The sequence below is a fragment of the Lepisma saccharinum genome, chromosome 20 (genome assembly GCF_977018435.1).
Source record: "Lepisma saccharinum chromosome 20, izLepSacc3.1, whole genome shotgun sequence".
NCBI classification, from domain to species: domain Eukaryota; kingdom Metazoa; phylum Arthropoda; class Insecta; order Zygentoma; family Lepismatidae; genus Lepisma; species Lepisma saccharinum.
The window spans coordinates 27,875,004-27,899,900 of NC_139248.1; the positions used below are offsets into that span (position 1 = coordinate 27,875,004).

At 36.4% G+C, this 24,897-nt stretch overlaps 1 protein-coding gene across 12 annotated transcripts in view; it reads left to right on the forward strand.

Moving 5' to 3' along the window:
- Positions 1-24,655, forward strand: part of by (focal adhesion protein tensin) — an 826,913-nt gene extending 802,258 nt beyond the window's left edge. For all 12 annotated transcript variants that reach the window (XM_083142275.1, XM_083142279.1, XM_083142284.1 and 9 more), the window contains 6 exons: positions 8,694-8,953; positions 11,643-11,861; positions 14,471-14,620; positions 16,907-17,087; positions 17,696-17,794; positions 21,778-24,655. In XM_083142275.1, the coding sequence (XP_082998401.1) occupies positions 8,694-8,953; positions 11,643-11,861; positions 14,471-14,620; positions 16,907-17,087; positions 17,696-17,794; positions 21,778-21,937 (1,069 nt within the window). In that variant the 3' untranslated portion in view covers positions 21,938-24,655. The remainder of the gene's footprint in view (positions 1-8,693; positions 8,954-11,642; positions 11,862-14,470; positions 14,621-16,906; positions 17,088-17,695; positions 17,795-21,777) is intronic.
- Positions 24,656-24,897: the final 242 nt, after the last annotated feature.

The window sequence follows — 24,897 nt, forward strand, 5'->3', positions numbered from 1 at the left end:
CTGTACCATTTAAAACATTTTCATCACATTGGTGACCCATGAACTTTTTTTTAATAATCTCAGTTGAAAGTTTTTCCCATCAGTTTAGAACCAATTGGTGAATTGTATTCAATTGGAACCAGTAAATGCATCAGGAAAGTTTTCACTTAAAAAATAGCATAAATACATGGAGTGTGATAATAAAATCATTAAATGTGTTTTGTCCTGGAAATATTACAAAGTGGCTGATCTATATATTATTATTATAATGCTTGACGATGAATAAACAAAAGCTTGCTTTTTGTAAATTGTTACACACTTGTTGGGGATTTTTTCTAATGTAAGCCCCTTTTAGAGTAATTGGAACTAGAAGTATTGCTTAATGTGCAACCTTATCAGTAATCTAACTTCATATCACTGATACAAAGGAAAATCAATATACGGGGGTTGTAAATAAAGTAGTGGCAAGACTGTCAGGAAAAGGTAATGACACCGTGCATATGCTATCAGGCAGTGAGCAATGTCAGTTTGGAGCCATGCTGATGTGTGGAGTGTCAAAAGTGGTTGGTACAGGGAGTGCTGTTGTGTATGCAGGAGGTTGAAATGAACTCCATTTTCTGTACTGCTCTAAAACATGTTTACAAAGGTAGAACAGTGATTGTGGATCAAAATCCAGGTTTGATCATGCCAAAAATGAACAAGAATGTAATCAAAACTTGCATGAAGCCTGAAGCAACAATAACTAACCTTACCTGATGGTTGCACAATGGTGACAATATTGGTATTCTAGCATGATGCAATTTTCCTCATGTTGAGGTTGTTCTCACGAATGCATTGCAACTACCTAAAAAATGCACTTACCCATTATGCAACCATCAGGTATGGCTAGGTATTGTTGCTACAGGCTTCATGCAAGTCTTGCTGATATTGTTGTGCACTTTTTTCCACAGGCAACCTGGATTTTGATCCGCAATCAATGTTCTACCTTTGAACCTTTGTAAACATGTTTTAGAGTAGTACAGAAAATGGTGTTCATTTCATATACACCACAGCACTCGCTGTACCAACCACTTTTGCCATTCCACACATCGACATGGGCCCAAACTGACATTGCTCACTGCCTGATAGATAACACATGCATGGTGTTATCACCTTTTCCTGCCAGTGTTGCCACTACTTTATTTACAACCCACATGATGACAGTTTTTATAATGGAAAATGTAAACATATAATCTAACAAGAATTATATTATGTTATTCTTGTGCCTCTGTTTAGTAGATAATGTCATAATCTTTGACCTGATTCTGGGCTGTATTCAATTAGTAGTCCATTTTAATACTTAGCATGCAATGCAAATTAGCCATTATCCATTATAGTGTTTCTACTACTTAACACCTATTCTAACACCTTCTTTCTAGTTAGCATCTCTTCTCTCGTCTTCAGGCCAACAATATGGCGGGGATTGAACATACACCAGACCAGTGATTTCACTATAAGTTCTGCCTGTGTGCTAAACAAGTTACTATTTCAACTTACTGAGAAGGGGCACCATATTCGCTTGAATTTTACGCTGGGATGGCTTATAGGGTAGATCAATTACTATTAATTGTACTTCATTGTTGTGTTAGCACATAGAAATCATTGTTAAAATACAATATTAAATTCCATACTTTGGAGGGGCATATACGCATAGGGGGGGAACTGTGATTGATATATGAGGGGTTCAGAGCAAAAGTGGCGTAACTCCATTCAAGAAAAGGCACATTTTAGTAACATTACTACTATCTTTAGCTGTTGGTGCACAAACATAGTGGTGCCTATATGAGCAAGAATTTGAAACTGAGGAGATGCTTACTTGTAGAACTGAAATGTTGATACTTCACAGTTTTAAGCAGTAGCGTGGTGCAGGTTTCTGTGCCCCCACAAGTGATATATTGGGGACCCCTTAGTGATGAAATTATGAAAACTACCATTACATCAGTGGCGTATACTGCATTAAGAACCTGGGCTATCGCACCATATCATAGTGTTTGAATGGACAAGAATTTGCTGGTGGGGTGTTTTTGTTTTTTAACAACTCATTTGGGGTGGCAGGTTGAAGTGATGTGACTCTGTGATTAAAAATATATACTCATAAATAAAACATGGAAATGTACACTGTCAGTAATGAAAGGATTTCAAGAATTTCATTCTTATTTGCATAAATAAAGAGGCCCATATTGTGAAATATTATGTAGGCCTATATACGAGAATAAAAATAAAATTTCAATCTACCTATTTTCACGATTTTAAGTTAGGGTTCTCCTTGTTGGCGCAGTGGTAACGTCGTTGTCTTGAAACTAAGGGGTCCCTCATTCGATACATGGTGGTTTAGATACCACTTTAACTGTAGGTCCAATCCTCATTAGCTTATCTGTTCATAAAGTGGACATACATGAAAAATCCACAACGATTTGGAGCTTATCGTCATTCGTAAGCCGAATAGACAGCTTATGTCCCTCATTTCATTTCACTACACAACACATATCATTCACAAAAATACAATCCACTCACTACTGTATTCACACACTGCCTCTAAACAAATTCCTTGCACCAAGACACTCGATGCGATCTAGATTAAAACTGGTCCTTGTCATTTCGGTAATTTTAAGATGCACTCATAAACCATTCCTGCTCAGCCAACAATTTTCTACTCCCCACTGTATCTCTAGTTAGTTGTTTGAAGGTCAAGGACCTCTTTCTCAACTCCTCTGCAAGCATTCAATAATGTTCTTATCCCTACCATATGACACATGATAATGTGGCTTCAAAATTCCCCATTCCTGGGAAAATTACATGCTGCGAAAAATTGGTTTGCAACATTGACCCAGACTGTTGAGGAAGTTCAGAGGGTTTTCCCCCTACCATATGCAACCATGTTCTCTCTCCTGTAATAGTTTGGCTCCACAATTCCCCGATCCTGGGGAAATTACATGCTGGGAAAAATTGGTTTGCAACATTGATGGGGGCCCTGTCAAGCTTGCCCGTCACCCCCGTTACAGCACCTTGAATAACGTAGTGTGGAAAACGACCCAAGAAACTGGTTCCCCAGACGGATGAGTAACATAGATGGCAGTGCGATCAATGTAGGTGCTAATTTTCTTATGGAAGTAATGTGGCTTTGTTAGTTTTTGGAATATATTATGTAGAGTTGTTTGTATTGAAAGGCGGTACGTGAATTGATGGAAACAGTTATATTTGTGGAGTGATTTGCAGTCACGAAATGACATTAATTTGGAAAGAAAAGTAAAATAAAATTAATAAATAAATAGCATGCATAACACAAGAAGAAACATTGCAAAGTGATTCCGGACATCAGGTGTTGGATTGTGTACTAGAGTTTTATTTTTCTATGTTATTAGAATATAAATAGTATCCTGAGAGATATTTCATACCGAGGCGACAAACCACAAGTGTCGCTTCGAAGCGAGCAGTCTGTAATCAATGCAGCCTTTCGAACCATAGGGACACAAGCTCTGACTGCACTGTTTCCTCAAGGAGATTTTACACCAAAGCGACACGCGACAAACGATACAAGGATTTCACACCAAAGCGACATGGGTCCTTCGGTCCAAGGCAACTTTCACACCGAAGCGACACATGTTGCTTGGAAACGAGCCAATCAAGAGCAACATTTCACATCGTAGCAGCATGACGGGAAGCACAGGCCAGGGTTCGGTTAGTGAAATCCTCAAGCGATAAGTGTCGCGTGCCCCTTGTCGCTTTGGTGCACAATCTCCCTAAAGCAAGACACTCATTGCATCGCGCATGCGCGAACAACAAACCACGGCAACATGTTGCAAGCTATTGAAGAAATGCCCCAGTTCGAGCGACGCACAAGCGACAAAGACACGTGTGACTTATCGTGTCGCCTAGATCTGTTGTTGTAATGTGAAGTTTTTCGTGTCGTCTATCTCTTGTTCGCACAATTAGCAGCAAACGCTTGCCAATAGACTGAAGGCACCATGTCGTTTGTCACTTAGTTGCGAACTCCCCCTGTAGCGCGTTGCTTCGTTCTGAGCACCCTTCCTTTAAGGAGCTTTCTGACCAAAGTAACAAGTAGCACGCGAATTCGCCATATGAACGTGTCGTTTGCTGTTTGGACCCTTATGTGCAATGAATGCTATTTTACAGTCTGGAAGTGTGTGTCACTAGTGTGACAATGTGAACATCCCGTGTCGCTTGTCCCATTGGTTTGAAAGTTTCCTTACACTCATGTCGATGGCACTAAGAAAGTTTTGTGGGGTTCCCCTTGTCGTTTCATGCAATCATCATTATCATCATCGCCGCGATTAGTTTAAAGCAGAAGAAAAGAGACAGTAAATATCCAAAATACAAATGCTCCAGTGTGTATATCTTTAAATGATGATGATCATAATAATAATGAACCTAATTCATACACAAAAATTTAGTTGCCAAGAGCATTCCACGTGTATTTTTTCTCCCGTGTTATTAACGAAAGTATGACGATAACAGGACGTGGTCGACTGTCTAGAATGTTCGGTAATATCTTCGCAACCACTGTACCAAATATCAGAGCAATTATCACATTCGTAGAAATGCTTCATGTAAAAGAATCAGACATTGCAGCAAAAACTCCATTTACTTCCATTATAAGCAGACGAATACCAAGCACCGGGTTCAACACCAGCACCTCTAGCGGATCATTTTCGAGTAGAACCAGCCAGAGCGCGCAGAACTGTGCCATTTTCCACACTACGTTATTCAAGGCGCTGTATCCCTGTGGAGTTGCCCGCCGGCGCTGGTCCAGCCGTCTTGCAAATTCAAAGAATGCGGGCAATGTTTCCAACTCCTCTAAGAAATCAGGTTCATTTTCTTATTGAAATGAACAATTTTATGAACATTTTCTGATAGATATTTTTTTCTGTATTTTATTCACTGAGTCTGGGCTTCACAGATAGCGTAGGTAGCCCCGAATATACGCCTCTGCATTACATACCATTGACGATACCACAGGGGTGGATGAACGTATAATAGTTAGATAGCTCCCACCCCACACCTTTCCCCCCACACTTCTACAAGAAATTAACCCTTGTTAACCTGTGGCTTCCCAGTTTTGTTTTCACCTTATATATCAGTGTAGTAACTTCTGGAAACTAAAACTGTATGATCTGAATCTCTGATAAATAACTTGATAGGAAATTGGAAATATTTTCTTTTACTTCACCGCAAGCCATGAAGTAAAATGAACTCCACAAAACAATTGTGACATTTAACTCATACACTGCGCGACAGAAAAAGGGTACTGGCCATTAGGACAAGGTTATAATTGTCCCCTTATCACTGAGTTTTGTGCTACTTTGAAGTGTTTAACAATTAAAAGAAAAATCAAGTACCCTGTCACAGTATTGCTAAGAAATTGAGAATATCTTGTTCCATGTAACAGGTGTGGACAATGTTGGAAATTTATCTCTGCTCTTATATGAAAAGTCTTGGGGCCCCCTGAAAATATTTGGTGGGTAGTTACATTTTAAAATATCACATGTTAAAATAATATTCGTGGTAAAAGTTCATCAAGTTTCATTTACACTCTATCTTTACGACAAATGGTTAATGAAGTATGAAATGAAGGTTTTTAGCTATTGATGGCCATCTGTGAGCAAGTAAGTTAATTTGGCACTTCGGAGGGGACCCAAGTGTCAAGTTGCCTGGTCACTCTAGCTGAGTAGTACGTCCATGCTATTATTGAAGACGTCTTATGATATGTTACTGGAAACTGAGTATGTCACCTCTCACATATTAAAAATAATTAAAATCCCTCAATACACTATCATTCTCAGTTTCGTGTGCAACTGAAAATTGACATTGATAACCATGTAATAATAAAAGAATGAACACTCTTCCTGTGTTGAGGGATATACACACAATGCACCACAAAGCATGGATATTAAAAGCTGCAATGGGGTATCTTTGTTTGTTCAGATAAAATGCGAAAGGTGGAAGTTATTTACTACATCATTTTCTGCCAACCATATTGAGCAGATCTTTAGTGTATGTTCATTTACTTCATCTCTGTCCATGTACTTTTATGGATGAGGTATCTTTTCACATTTGAAGCAAGAAGCATTTAAAATATATTATGTTAATGTGCGACTGTAGAGGCAGGTCCATCCCTACTGTTCTACAGCCAAGGCAAAGTTTTAAACCATCTGGCACATATATTTTGAAATTAATAACATTGACTGTTACACATTTCACATATGTAGCTAATATTCAGCTGCACCATTTGATTTTCAAACTTTGGCATGTTTTTAATATTCTTATCTTTTAGGAAACTAACAAGGAATCATTGCATGCAAAATTTTTTTTGTTGAATTAAATTTCTAAGTATTTTTTGTATGGAAAACAAAGAGTAGATTGGTTTAATGCAACATGATTTCAAAGTCTGTTGGATAAAACAGGCAGTAAAATGTTTTAATTTTTCTAAAGCGTAGCTACACAAGTCGCAGCATAATTTATAATGAATAATAGACATGCATATATGTACATATTTCTTTAAACAATATTTCAACTCATCAGGTGAATACCAATGATGGAGAGTTATGAGCTAAACCTAATATGTGACCTCTAGTATGTTTTCATATGTTCATTTGTTTTCATGATGAAATATGAATTATCGTTATTTATCCAGTTAATAAATGCCTAAGTATCAAATATAAATAGTAATTGTGATAATTTTGTAAATGAAGGGTCAAAGGACAAAACCTACGAGTCCAGTGGTGCCATTTGATACAATATGAAGAAACGTTTTGTTATTAAAATTTCATTCACTTGCATATTACTTGCATAAATAAATATAAATAAATCATCAATGACTTTTTTTCTTTCTTCAGAAAATGAAGTTCAATAATTTTTTCTTTAAATGCACTGTGAATCCAGAGTTCCAATTTACATATTGTTGCAATTTACACTTCTATATTCAGTCTTCATGATCCTAATAAAGCAACATGTTATACTATTTCCCCCAAATTTACTTTTTCATGCATTTTAAGCTCATTTGATCTTCCTTCCCCTAAAAAATGTAAGTGTGACATTCTAGTATCTACAAACAGTTTTGACTGCTGTTTTTCACTAGGTTGTTGTTGTAGCCATGTGTTGTGTTGAAACAAATTTATTGCTTGATTTTTTTTCACTACTATGATCATGGGTAGATCTGTACATGTATATTCATACTTCAAGCCGTTCTGAACATTGTGACATATCATGCCATAAGAATTCTCATGGCTAATCCTTTAGATTTCTGTTTGCATATTGTCAGTATTATCCTTGAGAGGTAAAAATGAATAGTGCCTGCAATATCATTATTCATGTTTCCTTTCTCATGCAGAAATGCTTAAAATGTCAAACAAATAAATTTTGAAAAAAGAAAGAAATTCATGGAGAATTGAGAATTTTTTTAACAAAACCTTAAAAAAACTGTTAAAATCAGGGAAATTGTTTTTCGTTGTGCTTGTCTTTATGAAAGAGACACATTTAACTTTTTCTTCCAATCAGCTTCGTCATAAGCATAATTTAGCAGGGTCAAGTAGACAGCTGCTTACCCCAAAATTTTCAGGTTTATTAAAATTTACAAGTTAATCATACTTTTGTTAACCTCCTGGGCCTGCGGAGCAAAGTAATGAGTAATTTTTATGATTTTGCAAATAAAGCACTTATGTAGCAAAATAGCCATGGATGCTATTTTTATGGGATAAGAAACTGTTTGATTTTACCCCTTCCCCAAAGTTAGGTCCCAAGTTGTACCTATGAACTTATTGATTGAAGATGTTTTGGATTAAAAAAAAAAAAAATGTTCATGTGTTTTCAGCAATATTGAATAAACGTTATTGATTTGAATAACGTGCTAAGTTGAAGACTTATTTAGAAAGTTAAAACATTGAATATTCCTGTAAAATTGTTAAAGTCATGAATTTTTTTTGGTACACTGAGTGGGAACCATGTTATTCACAGACAGTGTGTTATATCTGTTGTTTGTTCTTATATTATACAGTCCCGTGCGAATTATTCGGAACAAGATATTTTTATGCATAATAGAGTCTCAAACGTGACTATGGTTTCATGATGATGAATCTATAACAAATTGTGTAATACAAATTATATAACAGAAAGAAGAACATATTAGCTGTTAAGAAATATTACAGATATGTAATTTATTGTTTCTGAATATTGTAATTGATGAATTAGGGTATAAGTACAAAAAAATAAATAAAGTGTGTAGTTATTGTCGTATTTCAATTAATTCGCATGGGACTGTATGTGTGTGTGAATTCGCCCACTAATAAATGTATGAATGTTGAGAAAATATTTCAAATAAAGTACACCAATCAGAAATGAGGTCTACAGTCCCATGCGAATTAATTGAAATATGACAATAACTACACAGGTTATGTATTTTTTCTACTTATACCCTAATTCATCAATTATACTATTCAGAAACAATAAATTACATACTCGTAATATTTTTTAATAGCTAATATGTTCTTTCTTCTGTTATGTAATTTGTATTACACGATTTGTCATAGATTCATCATCATGAAACCATAGTCAAGTTTGAGACTCTATCATGCATAAAAATATCTTGTTCCGATTAATTCGCACGGGACTGTATAGATAAAACTTATACTTATTCTATTTTTGTTTCTTTTACATAACAGCAAGGACCGATCCCCATCCCCAGTAACCATGCAGCAGATTCGACAGGGTTTTATTACTCATTCTGAGAATTCAACAATTCACACTCCTGCCACACCAACTTCCCCAACCGGTCAGTCATCGCCCACTGTCTACTATGGCCAGTCACGGCGATCCTCCATTCACTCCAACAGCGAACCACAGGAAGTGAGCCCTGTTCATGTAAAATTCGTAAGGGACACATCACGATTCTGGTACAAGCCTGCAATATCCAGAGAGGAAGGTAAATTGGTATTTGGTTTCTTATGTTTAATATAAAACTTTTTACATAAAAAGAATATGATTTCATGTGTAGTGGGTATGAAGGGAAACATTTTCTGTTTATGTTTTTTACTTATTGAGTCATTGTTTTGATGCTAGGTGTCCGCTAAAAAAGAACTGTTGCCACTTCCATTTATTTTTCTGTTAAATGACAAATATGTAGTGTCATATGGACAAACCATGTATCAAGGCATTGGCTTTCCTCTTGATTGTGGGAACACGAATTCCATGAAAAGTCGAGTTTTGATCCTACTGTCGAAATATCAGAAAAAAATAGCTTTTCAGGATCAGAACTGTGTAATAATACAACATTTTCCTGAAAAATATATCTGGTTTGGTATGTGTAGAAAATGAGTTTCAGACTAATATTACCATGACACCCTTCTACAGAGCGATCCATTGAAGTGTAGTCTGCTGTGTCAGTGTTTGCGCTATCGTCAAGTGAGGTGCTCGCAACCATATGTCGGCACTGTAGACTGTCTGTGAATCTAGCATGCAAGGTTCCATAAGTAGTTTGAAGAGTGATTTATTGACCTACCAATTTATGAAAGAAGGTGCTAAAACTGGCCACCTTCTTTGTCCTCACATTTTTGACACCTATTCATGAAGTTACCCATAACTTGCTGCAGTTCCCGTTGATTAATGTTGGTAATTTATTTGTGGATTCTATGTTTCAGTTCTTTCAGGTTGTGTGGATTTGACTTGTAAACAGCATTTTTAAATCTATCCCAGAGATAACAATTGCATGGAACTTTTACATCCGGGAATCTTGTTTCAAATCGCCTTTGAACTTCACGTGCTGGTTGAGTTAACACACATGAATCATAAATAAATACACGCTGTGTAGTAGAAAACATTTGCTGAACCAATACACACTTTGCGATTGTATACACAAGAAAAACGCAATAGGAAACAAGTGCTCTTATCACTTCACATTTGCCAGACTAATAAACAATCCCTTATCACTTCACAGTCTTGTGGCTACTTTCATGACCTCTGTAAATACCAGTTTCTAGCCCCTCACAGCTTCTTATGTTAGTGGGTGTCTTAATAAAGATATATCAAAAAATGTGTGCTCATCAAAAGTGACTAGTTTTATAAATCTGGTAAGTCACTTTTGAAAAATAATTACGGAAAGTGTTGTGTGCTTCCTTAATTGACACTTTATGATGCTGACAAATGGTCGCGAGTGTCTCGCTTGCCGATGGCGCAAATACTGATGTGGTGTTCTACACTTCAATCGATTGCATTGTACAATGCAAAAGCATGAAACAGGACATCTAACGTATGGAGGATTTGAGAAGAATAGGTAAAATACAGTGGCTTTACCCTGTTGGCATCTCTGCTGACATGATACTGTAACTTTTAATCTAGTGTAGCTTTTACTATGTTATTGTTATCTGACTGAAAAATCAAATGTCAGTAGTGGCTATCTTGAATGTGTACTTCGTGGTTGCATACGTATAGAATAAAAATGCTTTTTTAAGGGGTTATAACTTCAAAATGAGTCCTCAATGAGTAAAACGTTGCAAATAAAAAATTGTTCACCTTTTTGACTTCGATCAGTGTTGTACAGTGACCATTATATGTTTTAATTTTTGCAATAAATAACACCTTCAGCATGCTTTTGACTTTTAAGAATCATCTTGATACCTTCAGGCAGGAGAAAATTGGAATCACACTTGTGACACAGGAAGATATCCCTAAATACTGTACAAAAAAGAGCATATTTGAGATAAAAGAACAATTATTTTATGTTGGGGAGGGGAGGGTGTCTGAATCCACCCATACTCCTCCTCCACAGGGGCTGTCACTGCACAGAAACAATAATTCCATTTCTGTAATATATCTTGTTACTTACTGAAGTATAACATTGGGAAATGCATAACTGCAAGAAATTAGTTGTTTTATTTTTATTAGGAAGGTGAAATATCCAAAATGAGAGAATATAAAATCCAGGAGTTTAAAATTGAATACGATGGATTTTAATTTCAATTGTGTTTTTATGCATTACGTTAAGAAAATAAACAAATCATGGGTATAAGGTGAAAAAATGCAATAAGTCAATGTATACAGCTTAGATTAGAGAAATTGGAGTAACAAAGAATAAGTGAATTGTTAAGTAGGGGATGGACTAATTTTGTAGTTATATTTCATGTTTCCTTAATTTTTTAGTATTACAATAATTTTTTATGAGTAATTGATGTTATTGTCATTTATAACTTGCTCGCCTCTATGGTGGAGTGCTTAGTACATCATGCTGATGCCAGGAGGTCCCAGTGTCTAATCCTAGCCTGGACATGGGTGCTCATTGTGACCATACCTTCATAAATTGTATCATTTCATCATTTATACCCACCTTCATGATTAGCCAAAAGTGGCAGAAAAGCGAAGTAAAATAGACCAAATCAATAAATCAATCGCTTGAATCCACACTTGAATATAATATAATTGTAGATTGATAAGAATTTTATAAAAAAGGAGAATATTGAAGAGGTGCTTCTTCAGTACATTACCAAGCATCCTCTAGAACATTGTAATAGAATTTATTTTGTTGTCCACATTTATTTATTGGCTGTATGTTTATGTTTTGTAATCATCAGAAAATATATATATATTCAAAGTTGCATGATACTATTTGTTTATTGCAGCCATCAGTATACTGAAGGACAAACCTCCAGGTACTTTCGTAGTTAGAGATTCAAACTCATTTCCCGGTGCTTTTGGTCTGGCTCTCAAGGTGGCCACTCCACCACCTAATGTACAGAGTAAGAGTGGCGATCCATCAAGTGAACTTGTTCGTCACTTCCTCATCGAACCAACAGCAAAGGGTGTCAAGCTGAAAGGCTGCAGCAATGAGCCTGTGTTCAGTAAGTGTCTTTCTTTTCTTTTTGTGCATGATTATTGTGTATTGATTAAACTTAACCATACTGGCTGGTGCAAGTTTACAGGGAGAGCGATGAGGCAATCTCCCCTTACAACTGCCATGTTTTTGGACATACAATTATGTCTTGAAGTTGAAGAGATAAAATATATATTAGAACATAAATTCTCAAAGTGGATTTTAGGAACGGCATTCTTTGCAAGGGAAAGGTTTATAAGGATTGCGTTAGGTTAGGCAATTTAACAGATATCTAGAAAATTGTAAGTTATAGCATGAGATATTAAAACAGTAATAATACAAGGAAACCTCTCTTGAATTTCATGTCTGGTTAAAAAAATCAATTCGTTTTTTGTTTCGAGCCAACAAATTTGACACTAAAATTAATATTTTTTTTCTGCAATGAAAAGGGTTTAACTAGGTAAAACTAGATAACAGCGAAAGCAGTATTTTCTATCTTTTGAAGAATGTTCACATCATATCCTGCCAGAGCTTTATCAGATGGAAATGACTCGTAAATTCAGTTTCATATTTCAGTTTTGCTAGGGCCCAGGAAGTAAATATTCTACATTTTGGGTAACACAGAATTCTTTTGTGTAATATTCAGTTTGGAGAAACTAAATATCACAGGGAATTAATTATTTCCTGAGGGGCTCATAATTGATTTAAGTGCATTGAATAGTTTGCTAAGCATCAGAAGGTTAAATATTTATCACAGTGCAAATATGCCATTTCATCAATGTCAGTATACTGTTGTATACAATGGACTGATAATGAATATAATTTTGTCATAAATTCTGTAAAAGGTTTGATATTGAGTTAAGCGCAATTTCAAACATTTCAACTGTTCACAATTTTATATTAACATTTTGATCCAAACTGAAATTTTGACAAAATTGCCTCATGGGAAAAGCATGCTTGAAATCAAATATATTGGCGTTATTGTTCAGAAGTTTGGGAATTTTATATTCTGAAATTAATTTTAAAAAATCATTATTCTTGAACTGAACTTTGTTGAGAAATGTCCTCTTTATAGACTGGAGTAGTAGCAGAATCCAGTTTGGAATGCCATGGCAATGGGAGTCGTTAATGTGTCAGTTAATGAAAAAATACCAAGCCTTGACATTCAGAGAACTGTTGAGCTGCAGTTTAGTTTAGTTACAACTGCAACTTTAAATTTTAGGTTAGAAATAAATATCTGGCAAAGATCTTCTGAAACATTACAATACAGCATTTCTTACATTTGTATACTAGTTAAATAAAGGTTGCAGCAATGAATCAGGCAATTTTAAATACTCCACAGTTAAGACAAAATAATACATAATACATAATACATAATACATACAAAACATACATATTTGAGACAGAATGAACTAATTTAATACCTGAAGATGATTTATTTGAAAATAGCATTACTATGATAACCTCCATTTTGTTCCAGACACTCAGTCAGTAAGGTAGGAATTTGAGCCACCTCTTCCCAGAAACTATCTTTAAGTTCATTGAGGGTTGGGTGGAAGACTTTCCTTTCAATTACCCCAAAGTAAAAGTCACATGCAGACACCGGTGATCTGGCTATCCAAGGAATATCCTTGTTGTTGTTTTTGTAATATGCTTTACAGCGAATGCATGCTGTGCCTCGTTCTATGATTTCATCAAAACTAAATGTTAAGATGGCGGTAGTTACGTGTTACCTCTGCAGAAACAACTAGGAATATCCAGTGTTGCAAAATTGCCCAATTCATTGCCACGCCCTGTACGAAGAACTGCGTGAATGAATGTCAACTCCAGTACTGTTGTGGGGGAAAAAATATAAATAGGATGATGTATTTGCAGTTAAACAGGATGGCTACTCGCCAGGAATTCCTTGAATTCTGGGAATTCTGCGTGAATTATTACCTCCGGGAATTATACGTGAATTCTGCTTGAATATATATCCATATCTGTGAAAAATTGCAACTTTTATTATTCCAAATCTCATTGAATTTTATATATTTATAAATTCCCTGAAGCAAGTTTTTCACAGTATAGGTTTTATTTTTATCGAAAAAGGAAAAGAAAGTCATGTGAAAAATAATTCTCTCAACCCCTTTCAATTTTTTACTGTCCTTTGCAGAACACACTATCTGACAGACAGACGGACGGTTATTGCAAGATAAGGTATCCTGAAGTCGAATAAGCAAATTTGAGTTTGAAATTGTTCATTGGTGTATCCCGTAACATCTGTGACTTGTGTTTGAAGATGTATTGCAAGTTTGAATATGTGAAATTGCAAATGTCAACTCCTCACCTTAAATTAAACATTTTATATATTTTATGTATGGTTTAATTGAATTGATTTACAATTTTTGGATTCATTGGAATCACATGGACCCTTTGTATTGTTAATATATTTGTGTGTGTGTTTGGGTGGTGATAGTCGTAATGCGTTGAACTAGAGAAAACATCTGCTTGTATCCTTGAATTTTCGGAACGTTCGCCTTGAAAACCGGGAATTATACTTGAATTTTATCAGGTTCTAGAGTGGATACCCTGTTAAATTTAGCTACAGAATATATTTACAAATGCTGATATTTTTTTGTAAATTTGAAATTCCAGGTTCGTTGTCTGCTCTTGTATATCAACACTCACTCACCCCGATGGCCTTACCATGCCGGCTTCTTTTGCCGGAAGGAGAGCCCGTGAGAGATGTGGTGGATGGTAGTGGCACGATGAGCACAGCGCAGATGCTTTTGCAGCAGGGAGCAGGTGAGTAAGGAGGGAAGAGCCATACTCACATATATTGTCAGTTAGAACTAATAACAGGGAAATTTAATATGTAAATTACAGTAGCCTTTCATATACACAGTTTCATTCTACACGTACCAAATCACAAGGATGCATCATGTCCAATTTTTATCCTTGCACTTTTTAACCAGAACATTCTTATCCTTTTAATATAATATGATTTTATCTGAAGGATACTTCAATGGTTTACTGATGAAAGACTCTGCAGAGTGTCTGAGAAGTCCTTGTACCTTACTTACATGTATCCTGTTGCGACCGTGGTGAAAATTGGCCGGTATTCGGTTGCTTGGGAATGATTGATTTTCATGGTTGGTATTCCTACTCTGAAGTTCACGTGAAATACTCACTCAATTGTTGCACCATGGCTGATGTGAGCAGACTTACAGTGCTGAAGAACAGCTAATGGTGTGTGTGTGGGGGGGGGGGTGCACAAGTGAGAACACATGTGGCAAATGATGTATTCCAATGTAATGTAAAGTTACAAAGTACAGTGTGTCCGGATGAAAATATACCATTAAGAAATTTGAATAACTTGGCAACCGTTGGTGATCGAAATGGGCGGTTACGTTTTTTGTGGAAGAAGGAATCATAAAATTTAATGATAAGCAAAAGAAAATTGCAGTACTCACCTCAGTAGATCTCAATATGAGCTCAAACATCAAGTTGGTACTCAACTTCAATCCATACGTTGTGCAACGTTTGACGTGTCACAGACACACATGCATTGATAATTCTTTCTCATATATATACAAGAGGTACCCCCCCCCCCAAAAAAAAAATGGAATTTTGTCACCTTGTTTTATTTTGACCGTACATGTACATGTTGTAGGTACATTCTGGTAAGCATGTCTACTCTAAGTCACCTTCACAGTATTGCCCATGTGCTTTAATGCACTCGTCCCAACGTTTTTCCCACTGTTGAATACAGTTTCGAAACTCCCCTGGCTCAATACTCTTCAAGGTTTTGTCCGTAATGTCTTTGACCTCATTGACGTCATGGAATCGCTTCCCTTCCACATTCCTCTTCATTCACGGGAAGAAAAAAAATCACAGGGTGCTAAATCGGGTGAGTACGGGGGATGGGGCACAAGCACCATGTTGTTCTTTGCCAAGAACTGTCGCACTGACATGGCCATGTGGGTTGGGGTGTTGTCTTGGTGCAGTAACCACATTCCACTTCTCCACAGTTCTGGACTCTTCCGTCGCACACTTTCACGCAATCTTATCAAGACGTTCAGATAAAATTGCTGGTTCACTTGTTGTCCTTGGGGAACAAATTCCCTGTGGACAATCCCATTCACATCAAAGAAACAAATCAACATTGATTTTACATTGGATCGAACTTGACGTGCTTTCTTAGGACGTGCTGAATTTGGAGTCTTCCACTGGCTGGATGCTTGTTTTGATTCAGGATCGTACCCATAGCACCGGGACTCATCCCCAGTTACAATTCGTTTGAGAAAATTTGGGTCCTTGTGCAGTTCAGCCTTCAAGTCGCGACAAACATTCACTCGATTCTTTCTCTGCTCCGCTGACAGCAAGCGAGGCACAAATTTAGCAGACACCCGTCTCATCTTCAAATCGTCATTTAAAATGTGCTGGCAGGTAGTACAGGACAACTCCACTTCTTCAGAAATTTTCTCGATGGTCTTTTGACGATCTTCATTAATGGCATCTTGAACTTTTCCAATGTTTCAGCTGGCCTGGCCTAGCCTGATTTTTCGCTATTGCTGTTATAGCTGGCAACGTCGAAGTCTACTGTGTTGCGTTGCGGTAGCACTGGCAGAGACGATTCCATGCAGCTCAGTGGTTACAGCAATGGCACGGCATGCCAGAGACCTGGGTTCAAGTCCTGGTCGACTCTGCATTTTTTGCAGAAAATTTCTACCTAACTTTATATTTGTTCTAATATATTACTGCTGTTATTACATTATTAATATTATTGTTATTACTACTACTTTATTATTTAATATCAGGCACCTGACTCTTCTACAGACAATCCTGGCTACGTCAATGATTATCAGGATAAGGAGAAATTTTTGTTTTCATGTCGAGCTTGCAGCAAACAGCAGCTTTCAAACTAGTGGATCGTTACCCTATTATGGACTGTTCAAGTAAATGTGTCATTTACAATGTAGTGAAAATCAACTGCATGGTAACAATTCCCCATTATTACAGGTACACGATGTGCAACTTATTTCAACTTGTGGAAGAAACCTCACACATGTTCTCTGTTGTATTTTGCAGCTTGCAACGTTCTTTACCTGTTTACCATGGACACAGAGTCATTGACAGGGTCACAAGCGATCAGGAAAACAGTGGCACAGCTGTTCCAAACACACCCTTTGCCACATGCCACTGTTGTTCACTTCAAAGTATCCGGTCAGGGCATTACTCTCACAGACAATGAGCGGAAATTGTTCTTCAGGTACGTGTAAAGATCTGGTTCAGTGTGGTATTCATTGCAAGACTTCTGGCTAGTAAACTGACGTTTGTACTGTTCAAAAAAACTTGTACTTTGATATGTTAATTTTTTATTATTTGTATTAGTTATTTTAACTTCTTATCCTCAAGGATGAGAATACATGAAATGAAATAAATTAAACAAATGTGCAAAACTATACAAACAAACATCCATGCCTTACTAAAGTTTTTTTCTGAACCCAGAACTTTTAGCTTTACAGCACATTCCAGCTCCTACCAATGAAGGCCAAAAAATCCCAGTAATTTGTCAGAAATTGATTATCTTCATATCATTCTTAATTTTATTCATTAAATTACTTTTATTTGCAAATTTATTGTACTTATTGTTTTCATTGTCTTATTAATATTATTATTATTATTATTAATTTTTACTTTTTAGCAGTAAGACAGGTGATCAACCTCACCCAAGAAAAGTCTTATTAAATTTAATTTTTTGTGTATTAAGATCATGGTATAGTCCTGAAAGGCAAAGCTCATAATTCATTGACTTTTTTTCTGCTTTAATGCATTATTTAATGATGAAAAATAAATGATTTTAAACTCCTCCAATAGGCGACATTATGCAGCCAATTCTATATCCTACTGTGGACTTGATGCTGATGAACATCGTTGGAGCCAGAAGAATGAAGATGGAATGCCGATCAGTTCTAAGTAAGTAACTTTTTAACTTTACTATCTAGTAACAGTTACTTCGCTACAATTAAAAAATCATAGTTACTCAAGGAAACTCTTGTTTTAATGAATCATTACAATTGATATTTGCTTACATTTTTATTATGTATGAAACAGTCCACATCAAATTTATGTCTTTGCATGAGCGAACCCGATAATTAACGATTTAATATCAGTCTCTTGTGTCTACCTTACATGAACACACTGTGTTTTTTGTAGTTTATGCATTTTTGTATCACAGAGCTACTCACATGGAGAAGCAAACTATAGAAAAGAAATATTATATGCTAGACTCGTACAAGCAAAACACATGAGGTGTTTATATATTTATTCTAAATTGAACAATTTTCCTATATTTCTTTCTTGTTAAAAATCTGTTCTAAGTACAAAAAATGTTGTGGCTAATTGGACCTAAGTGTGTGTCTGTTTGTGCATGGTTTATTTTTCACTACAAATGCATTCTGTACCTGTCCATACACAGGTATGTGAATGTCAGCGACAGTGGTTCTTCATTAGCATCCAATGTTAATTGGACATTATCCATTGCCTAATGTTTATGATATACCATATATCTCTGAATGCAAGACTACTCCGAATCCAAGACGACCCCCCATTTTTCAACAAGGGATTACAGAAGAACTATTTTCAAAACTTACAAATGGTTACCTTATTACAAGTAACTGAAGGAGACAATAAAAGTACCGGTACACCAAAATTAAAATCGGATACAGACATCCCTTAGTCAGATACAGATCCCACTTAGTCCTTCTCACTGGAATGGTCCACAGAATCTGCAGTGTCACTGCCACTGTCATTGTGATCTTGCTTTTCTTCCCATAGTAGATCGTCTTCACTCCCATCTAATGCATTTGTTACACAGCACTTCTTAAAGCCATTCACAATTGATTCACTGGATATGCATGTCCAAGCAGTGTGGATCCATTCTGCAATTAGAGATACTGAAGTCTTCTTCAACTTCCAAGTGGTGTAGAGCTGCTTCGGATGGTCTTTAAATGGCTTATTCACCACTACATCTAACACTTGTAGTTGCGAAGTCATGCCTCCAGGAATGATGACGAGATCTGTGTTTAATTTCAGGATTTCTTCCTTCACTGCTGGTGTCAGATTCCCCTTGAAAGCATCAAGGATCAACATCCCACGTTTCTTTAGAAGAGCACCTGGCCTTCTGTTCCAGACTGTGCAGAGCCAATCTATAACCAGCTCATTGGTCATCCACCCTTTTCTGTTGCAACGAAATATGACACCAGGCAGCAGCTTTTCCTTTAGTATAGTTTTACGATTGAGGATGACATAGGGTTGCCTGGGATTCCCTGATGGTGCAGTAGTAACATCGTCACCTTGTAATCAAGGCGTTACAGGTTCGATACCTGGTGGAGGAACATAGTGGTTCGGATCCCACTTTAAACTGTAGGTCCAGTCCCCATTAGCCTTACTGTGCATAAAGCGGACTTAAAACACCAACTCAATATGGTCGCATCTTTGTTCCATCTTCAAGCACACACAACATCACGGTGATTCACGATTTCTCGTTGCCTGTAGTGTGAACCAATACACTTTTGACGCCTTTCTCTTCCACTGTTGTACTGGATGTCATGTCGAAGTAAACAGGAGTGTCGTCAGCATTTCCGATTTGCCCAAAGAGCTCTTTGTCAGTCTTATAACGAGTCGCTGATGCTCGTCCAACTTTTCCTCATATCATGCTGGAAGGTGCTGAGCAAGAGATGTTCGATGTCGCAGCACAAGTCCATTGTGTCGCATCATTCTTGTAAACCACCCAGAGCTGGCTTTAAATTGGACACCGTGTTCCTGTGCCAATTCCGTGCTTTAATTCGTATGCCATCGCAGGAAACTGCCAGTCCTTCTTAACGTTCTCAAGCACAAATGCCACTACTTCCATTTTAAATATTTTTGAAACGCCCACTCTTTGGGCCACTGAAAGCTTTCCTAGTCGACTGAGCATTTTTCAGATGTTCTTTCTCCTATCGCCACCTCCAAGCATTAGCTTCTGTGACTCCATACTTCCTCGATGCCACACAATTGTTTGTTGCTTCTGCATGTCGAACAACCATGATTTTGAAATTTGCATCATAGTAACGCCTGCACCCTGTTGCGAAGTTCGATGTTAAACCACCTTGTTCAACACTACGATCCCTTACGTATGGGTATTATCATAAAATAAAGTCAAGAAGAAAGCGTATATGTACCACCTTTGTATAGTATGGTAGATCACACTTTACTACGAAGTTTTAAAGTGGAATCTGCAATGTCTCACAACAATTGATAAAAAAAATGTTCCCCACAACAATGCTCAAAGTGCATGTGAATGTTCAAGGCTAAAGTGGTAGTCATGGCAGAGGGTAGAGTTAGATCTTAATGGAGACTCGTGGTTCTGTTCAGTAAAGAAAAGGAAAACTCCAACATATGCCATGAAAGCAAGACGACCCCATACTTCTGGGCACGAAATTGCGGCAAAAAACCTAGTCTTGGATTCAGAAATATACGGTATATGCTACCCTTATTTTAACACTATGTTTCAAAAGAGCACATCTTCTCTCCTCCTTGGATGAATAATTTATTTTTTGCCAGTGGTGGTGATTGAACTTATGACAGAGCTATAATTTAGTTTATTAGTGCACTGATCAGTGATAGGTCCTATCCTGACCATCAGGGAAAATAAATTGTGGAAACGAGAAGAGATGTTTTCTCAAAGCATAGTGTTCAGATAGGTGTAGGTCTCCCTCTCACATTTTGATCACGGCAAGTGCCTTTCTCCATCTTCTCGCCAAAAATAACGGCTCCAAGCAAGCTCCAAATAGCATTTTCAGCATTGATTCTTCTTTCAAAAAAACACACGTTTCTGCAATGACTTGCGACTTGAACCCGTGACCTCCACATTTAGAACCTGGCACGCTAGTTCTTCCCAAGTTCTTCTTTTGTGACCCTGGCATATCGGTTAGAGTTTTCCTGCATGTAAAGCAACTATTTCTGCCATTTTTGCATGATAGTGTAGGGGCTGGGAATTATGCATGCTCTCACTTTTGCAGTTGGCTTCTTTTGCGTAATTTCTGTTAGTGTAAGGATGTAACTTGCTTCCTGCCAACAATGGGAACTTTTCGGCAACAATGAGAGTTATTAATTCATTGTTGAAGTCGTTGAAATACTAAGGATTTTTATCCTTTATCCAAATTTATTTTCCTTCAAAATCTCAACTTTCTGCCATGTTTTAAACACAATTACACCACTTTGCGTGCATCCATCTTTCATTATTTCGCAACAGTGAGAAATATCTTCCATTGTTGGAATCGTTTAGCTACGGATATTTATCCTTTATCCAATGGATAATCTCCAATTAATACTGCTTACTGAAAAAAGTATCATTGAATGCTCTAATCGAAAAAAAATATTGCACTGTTTGTTGTGGTATTGTTCATGTAGAGATGTCGATGTTTTATTTGTAACAGCATGGACATTTGTGAAGAATTTCATTTAACTTTGAGCCCATGGTGCAACAGCCCATAAGGGCCTTGGCTTACCTACTGACTGCCAGCCTCATTCCTACGTACCTCAGTACAGGTAGGCTAACATCCAACGAGTTACAGGGTGACGTGTTGCCATCACGATGAATCCCCAGTCTTTGTTGTAGCTTTCCATTCATAGCTCCCCAATTAATTTCCTCATGATGGCAGGCGGCCGGCCACGGGTCCCAAACACTAGCTGAAATCTCAGGAGAACAGTTGTTATGCTTCCCCCAGGAGACTCGAACTAGACCATGCCCTCTAACCTGAGCCCAAAGCCTGATGCCTTTGACAGCAGGTCCATGATACAGTACAACTTCATTTAATGCTAAAATAAAAATTATATTTTGGTTATTTTTTCTATTTTATGCAGATATTATCTAGTTCTATGTGCCACACACTTATTTACTTGATTCCTTCTTGCAGTCGATGTTTTGGGTTTGTTGCCCGCAAGCCGGCCAGCAAGACAGACAACCAGTGCCACATCTTTGCCGAGCTGGAACCGGAGCAGCCTGCGACAGCCATTGTTAACTTTGTCAGCAAGGTCATGATGTCCGGAGTCAGCAACAAGGCAAACATTGTGTGACTTTGAAGTACCTGAGTGTTATTAAAGATGTCTGCCATAAGTGTCTTGAACACCTTGTTGCTCGAAATGGTGTTGAATCCATATCTTCTTCTGCTTATGAATGTGGTATTTCATAAGCTATTGTTGCCTGAGCTTTTAATATACTAAAGCTCTGATGATCTGCGATGCATACCTCTTCAGAGAGATAATATATAAATATAACTCAAAGTAATTTTTATCACTGGAACCTGATAATGAACATTGTTTGGTCTTGTGAAGCTACTAAATTTTAATAGCTTGTAAAAAAATAAACTGTCTTACTCTCAGATACCTCTACATCCTGTTGCATATTGTGTATAACAACACTAGAAGCCATTGATGTTAGGCTTTAATAATGTACAGCTTTTTTTGTGATTGTAAATGCACAAATTTTATCAACAAATGTTAAAGTATGTTTACTACTCATGTGCCACATGTTCATATAAGTATTTTATATATAAATATATATATAATATTAACATGAACTTATTTGAAAGTTCAAAGTCTGTCAACCAATATTTTTTCCTGTATGTTATTTAGTACATACTGTGTACATATGTAGAAAAAAGGGTCAAGCCTGGTGGCTGATAAATCTTGCGATGAGGTACATAGAGGTCATTAGTTTATTGTACTAAGTCTAAAATATTGTACAGAAGCTTGTGAATTCAGAATGATGGCACTGTTATCTGTGTATCATATGAAAGTAATAATTATGAAATTGAAAATCTAGTTATTAAATCAAGGAACGTAAATAGATCCTACAGCTTCAGAGTGCAAGACTTTCAGTATTGCATAGTAATGAATTTCTGAAAAGTGTTTTTTTTTCTTGTTTTATTTTCACAAAATTTTGTTTTACTCATTCCTAACTGAACTGTATTATTGCCAGAAGTTAATAATAGTGCCTCTTCATCATGCAGAAGTTGCGTAATAAATGGGAAACTTCTTGCATGTGTTGTGGAAGAAGTAGTTATATAGATATTGACGCATGTCGCCCGCCAGCTGAATACTACTTTGTTGTATGTCCGTCTGCACTAACTTTGCAGGAGATCTGATATATATGGATTTTGAATACACTACAAGATCTACGCAAACATTTTATTAATGTTGATAATTCATAGGTCCCTTCGGAACATCATGCATTAACATGTAAGAAACATAATAACATCATCAACTCATCTCTGACGAACAGTGGAGATATGACAAAACAGCATTCAGTCAGCAATGTGTTTTCATTTCACATTCTCTTCTTGACATTCTGGTATTTTCAAAATACATATAAAATAAAATTTTACTACTATAATAAGCTGATGACCCCTGGATAATTTGACTGCTTAATTTCATTACATGTAATTAAACCCTTCATGAACTTGGATATTAGTTAATCTCTTTAGAGGTTATTGAACATATTTAAGGATTTTTATGAACTTGTAAGCAAATTGAAACTGGTCTCGGTATTCAATAAAAACATTAACTATTTATTCATGGGCATAATATTGTTAAAAAATATTAATGGAACAAGCAACTAATTACACATTTTTTAAAAGCGAATTTTTATATTATTATAACTCTCCATTGTTAATGCCTGCACATTAATGAAATGTTGTGCTGGTGTGCTACTTTGAACTGCAAATCACAGTATCAAATTGCTATGTTATGTATCTGTGATAGACCTGCCATACGCAACTTATGGAACACAAAACAGTTACCAAAAACCTATGATAATTGTTATGATGTAGCTTAATATTTATGAAAGGACATAATAGACCATTTTGTTGAAATTTCATTCTTGAGTTTATATAATGGAAAGGTTATCTTTCTTCATAGTACCTATGTTAGAAAGGTGAATTTCATAAGTATATGTTCTGCTGACAATTTACTATGAAATCTATGTTGACATGATGATTGATTAGTGCAGTTATTTCTTTTGGTGACGTTGCTTGTTGTTTCTACATATAAGTATGTACTTTTATCAGATTACAAAAATTATTCTTAGTACATTTAGAAACCAAAATAATAATTGGTTCTCTCTTACGTTTACCCTGTGTACAACGTCAAATTCTTGCGAAGTCTTATAACTCTACCACAGTAAGTTAATTCTGTGCCATTGAGTTTTATCAATGCTGTGCAGAATATTTCTAAAATCAGATGCATCATGCTAATATCCTTGAAAGTTGGTATATAATTATACTGAATGAAATTAAGCATTGCAAGAGTTAATTGAAAGATGATGGCGAGACATTTAATTACAATTCCTTTCACAATGGTTTACAAAGACACTTCTTATTTCCTTTGAATAGAGACAGTAATTCTGACAAGGATATGGATAGAAAACTTCACTTAGGAACTTGAAACTTTATGTACATATATACGTAAATAAATATATATATATATAGATAGAGATATAACAAGAATCCCACTAATGTTAGAAAAATAGTGTACATTTCATTTGGTCAGTATAACTTCATGACTTTTTATTTTCGGTACCTCATCCTCTTCTATTAATGTTATCTAATAAATTTTGTTTTGTCCAAGGTAATTCTTTGTCTTAACCGTGTATGATAATTTTGCTGTACTTCCTGGTAATACTTTCATGTGTACAATATGAGATACCTCTGCTATGTAACTGTTCCTGTTGTATAGTAATAAAATTGTTTCAGACGAATTACATTGAAATTGTCTGAGAAATATATTGCAATACTATTTGGTTTATAATTCAATGTGCCCTCTATCATACTTGTTACTAAAAAAATAAACGTAATTGATTAACTGTGTAATGTCCCCTTCTCTCATCACCTTCTTGTCCGAGATCGAGAATGTGTGAAGTGCTATCTCCACACTGACTGGGTTACTCGTAGAGAGAGTCCTGCCTCTGGAAAAAGATGAGAGGTCATCAACAGTACCTCCCGTATGTCTCCCAACAGATGAACAGGGAAAACAGCTGT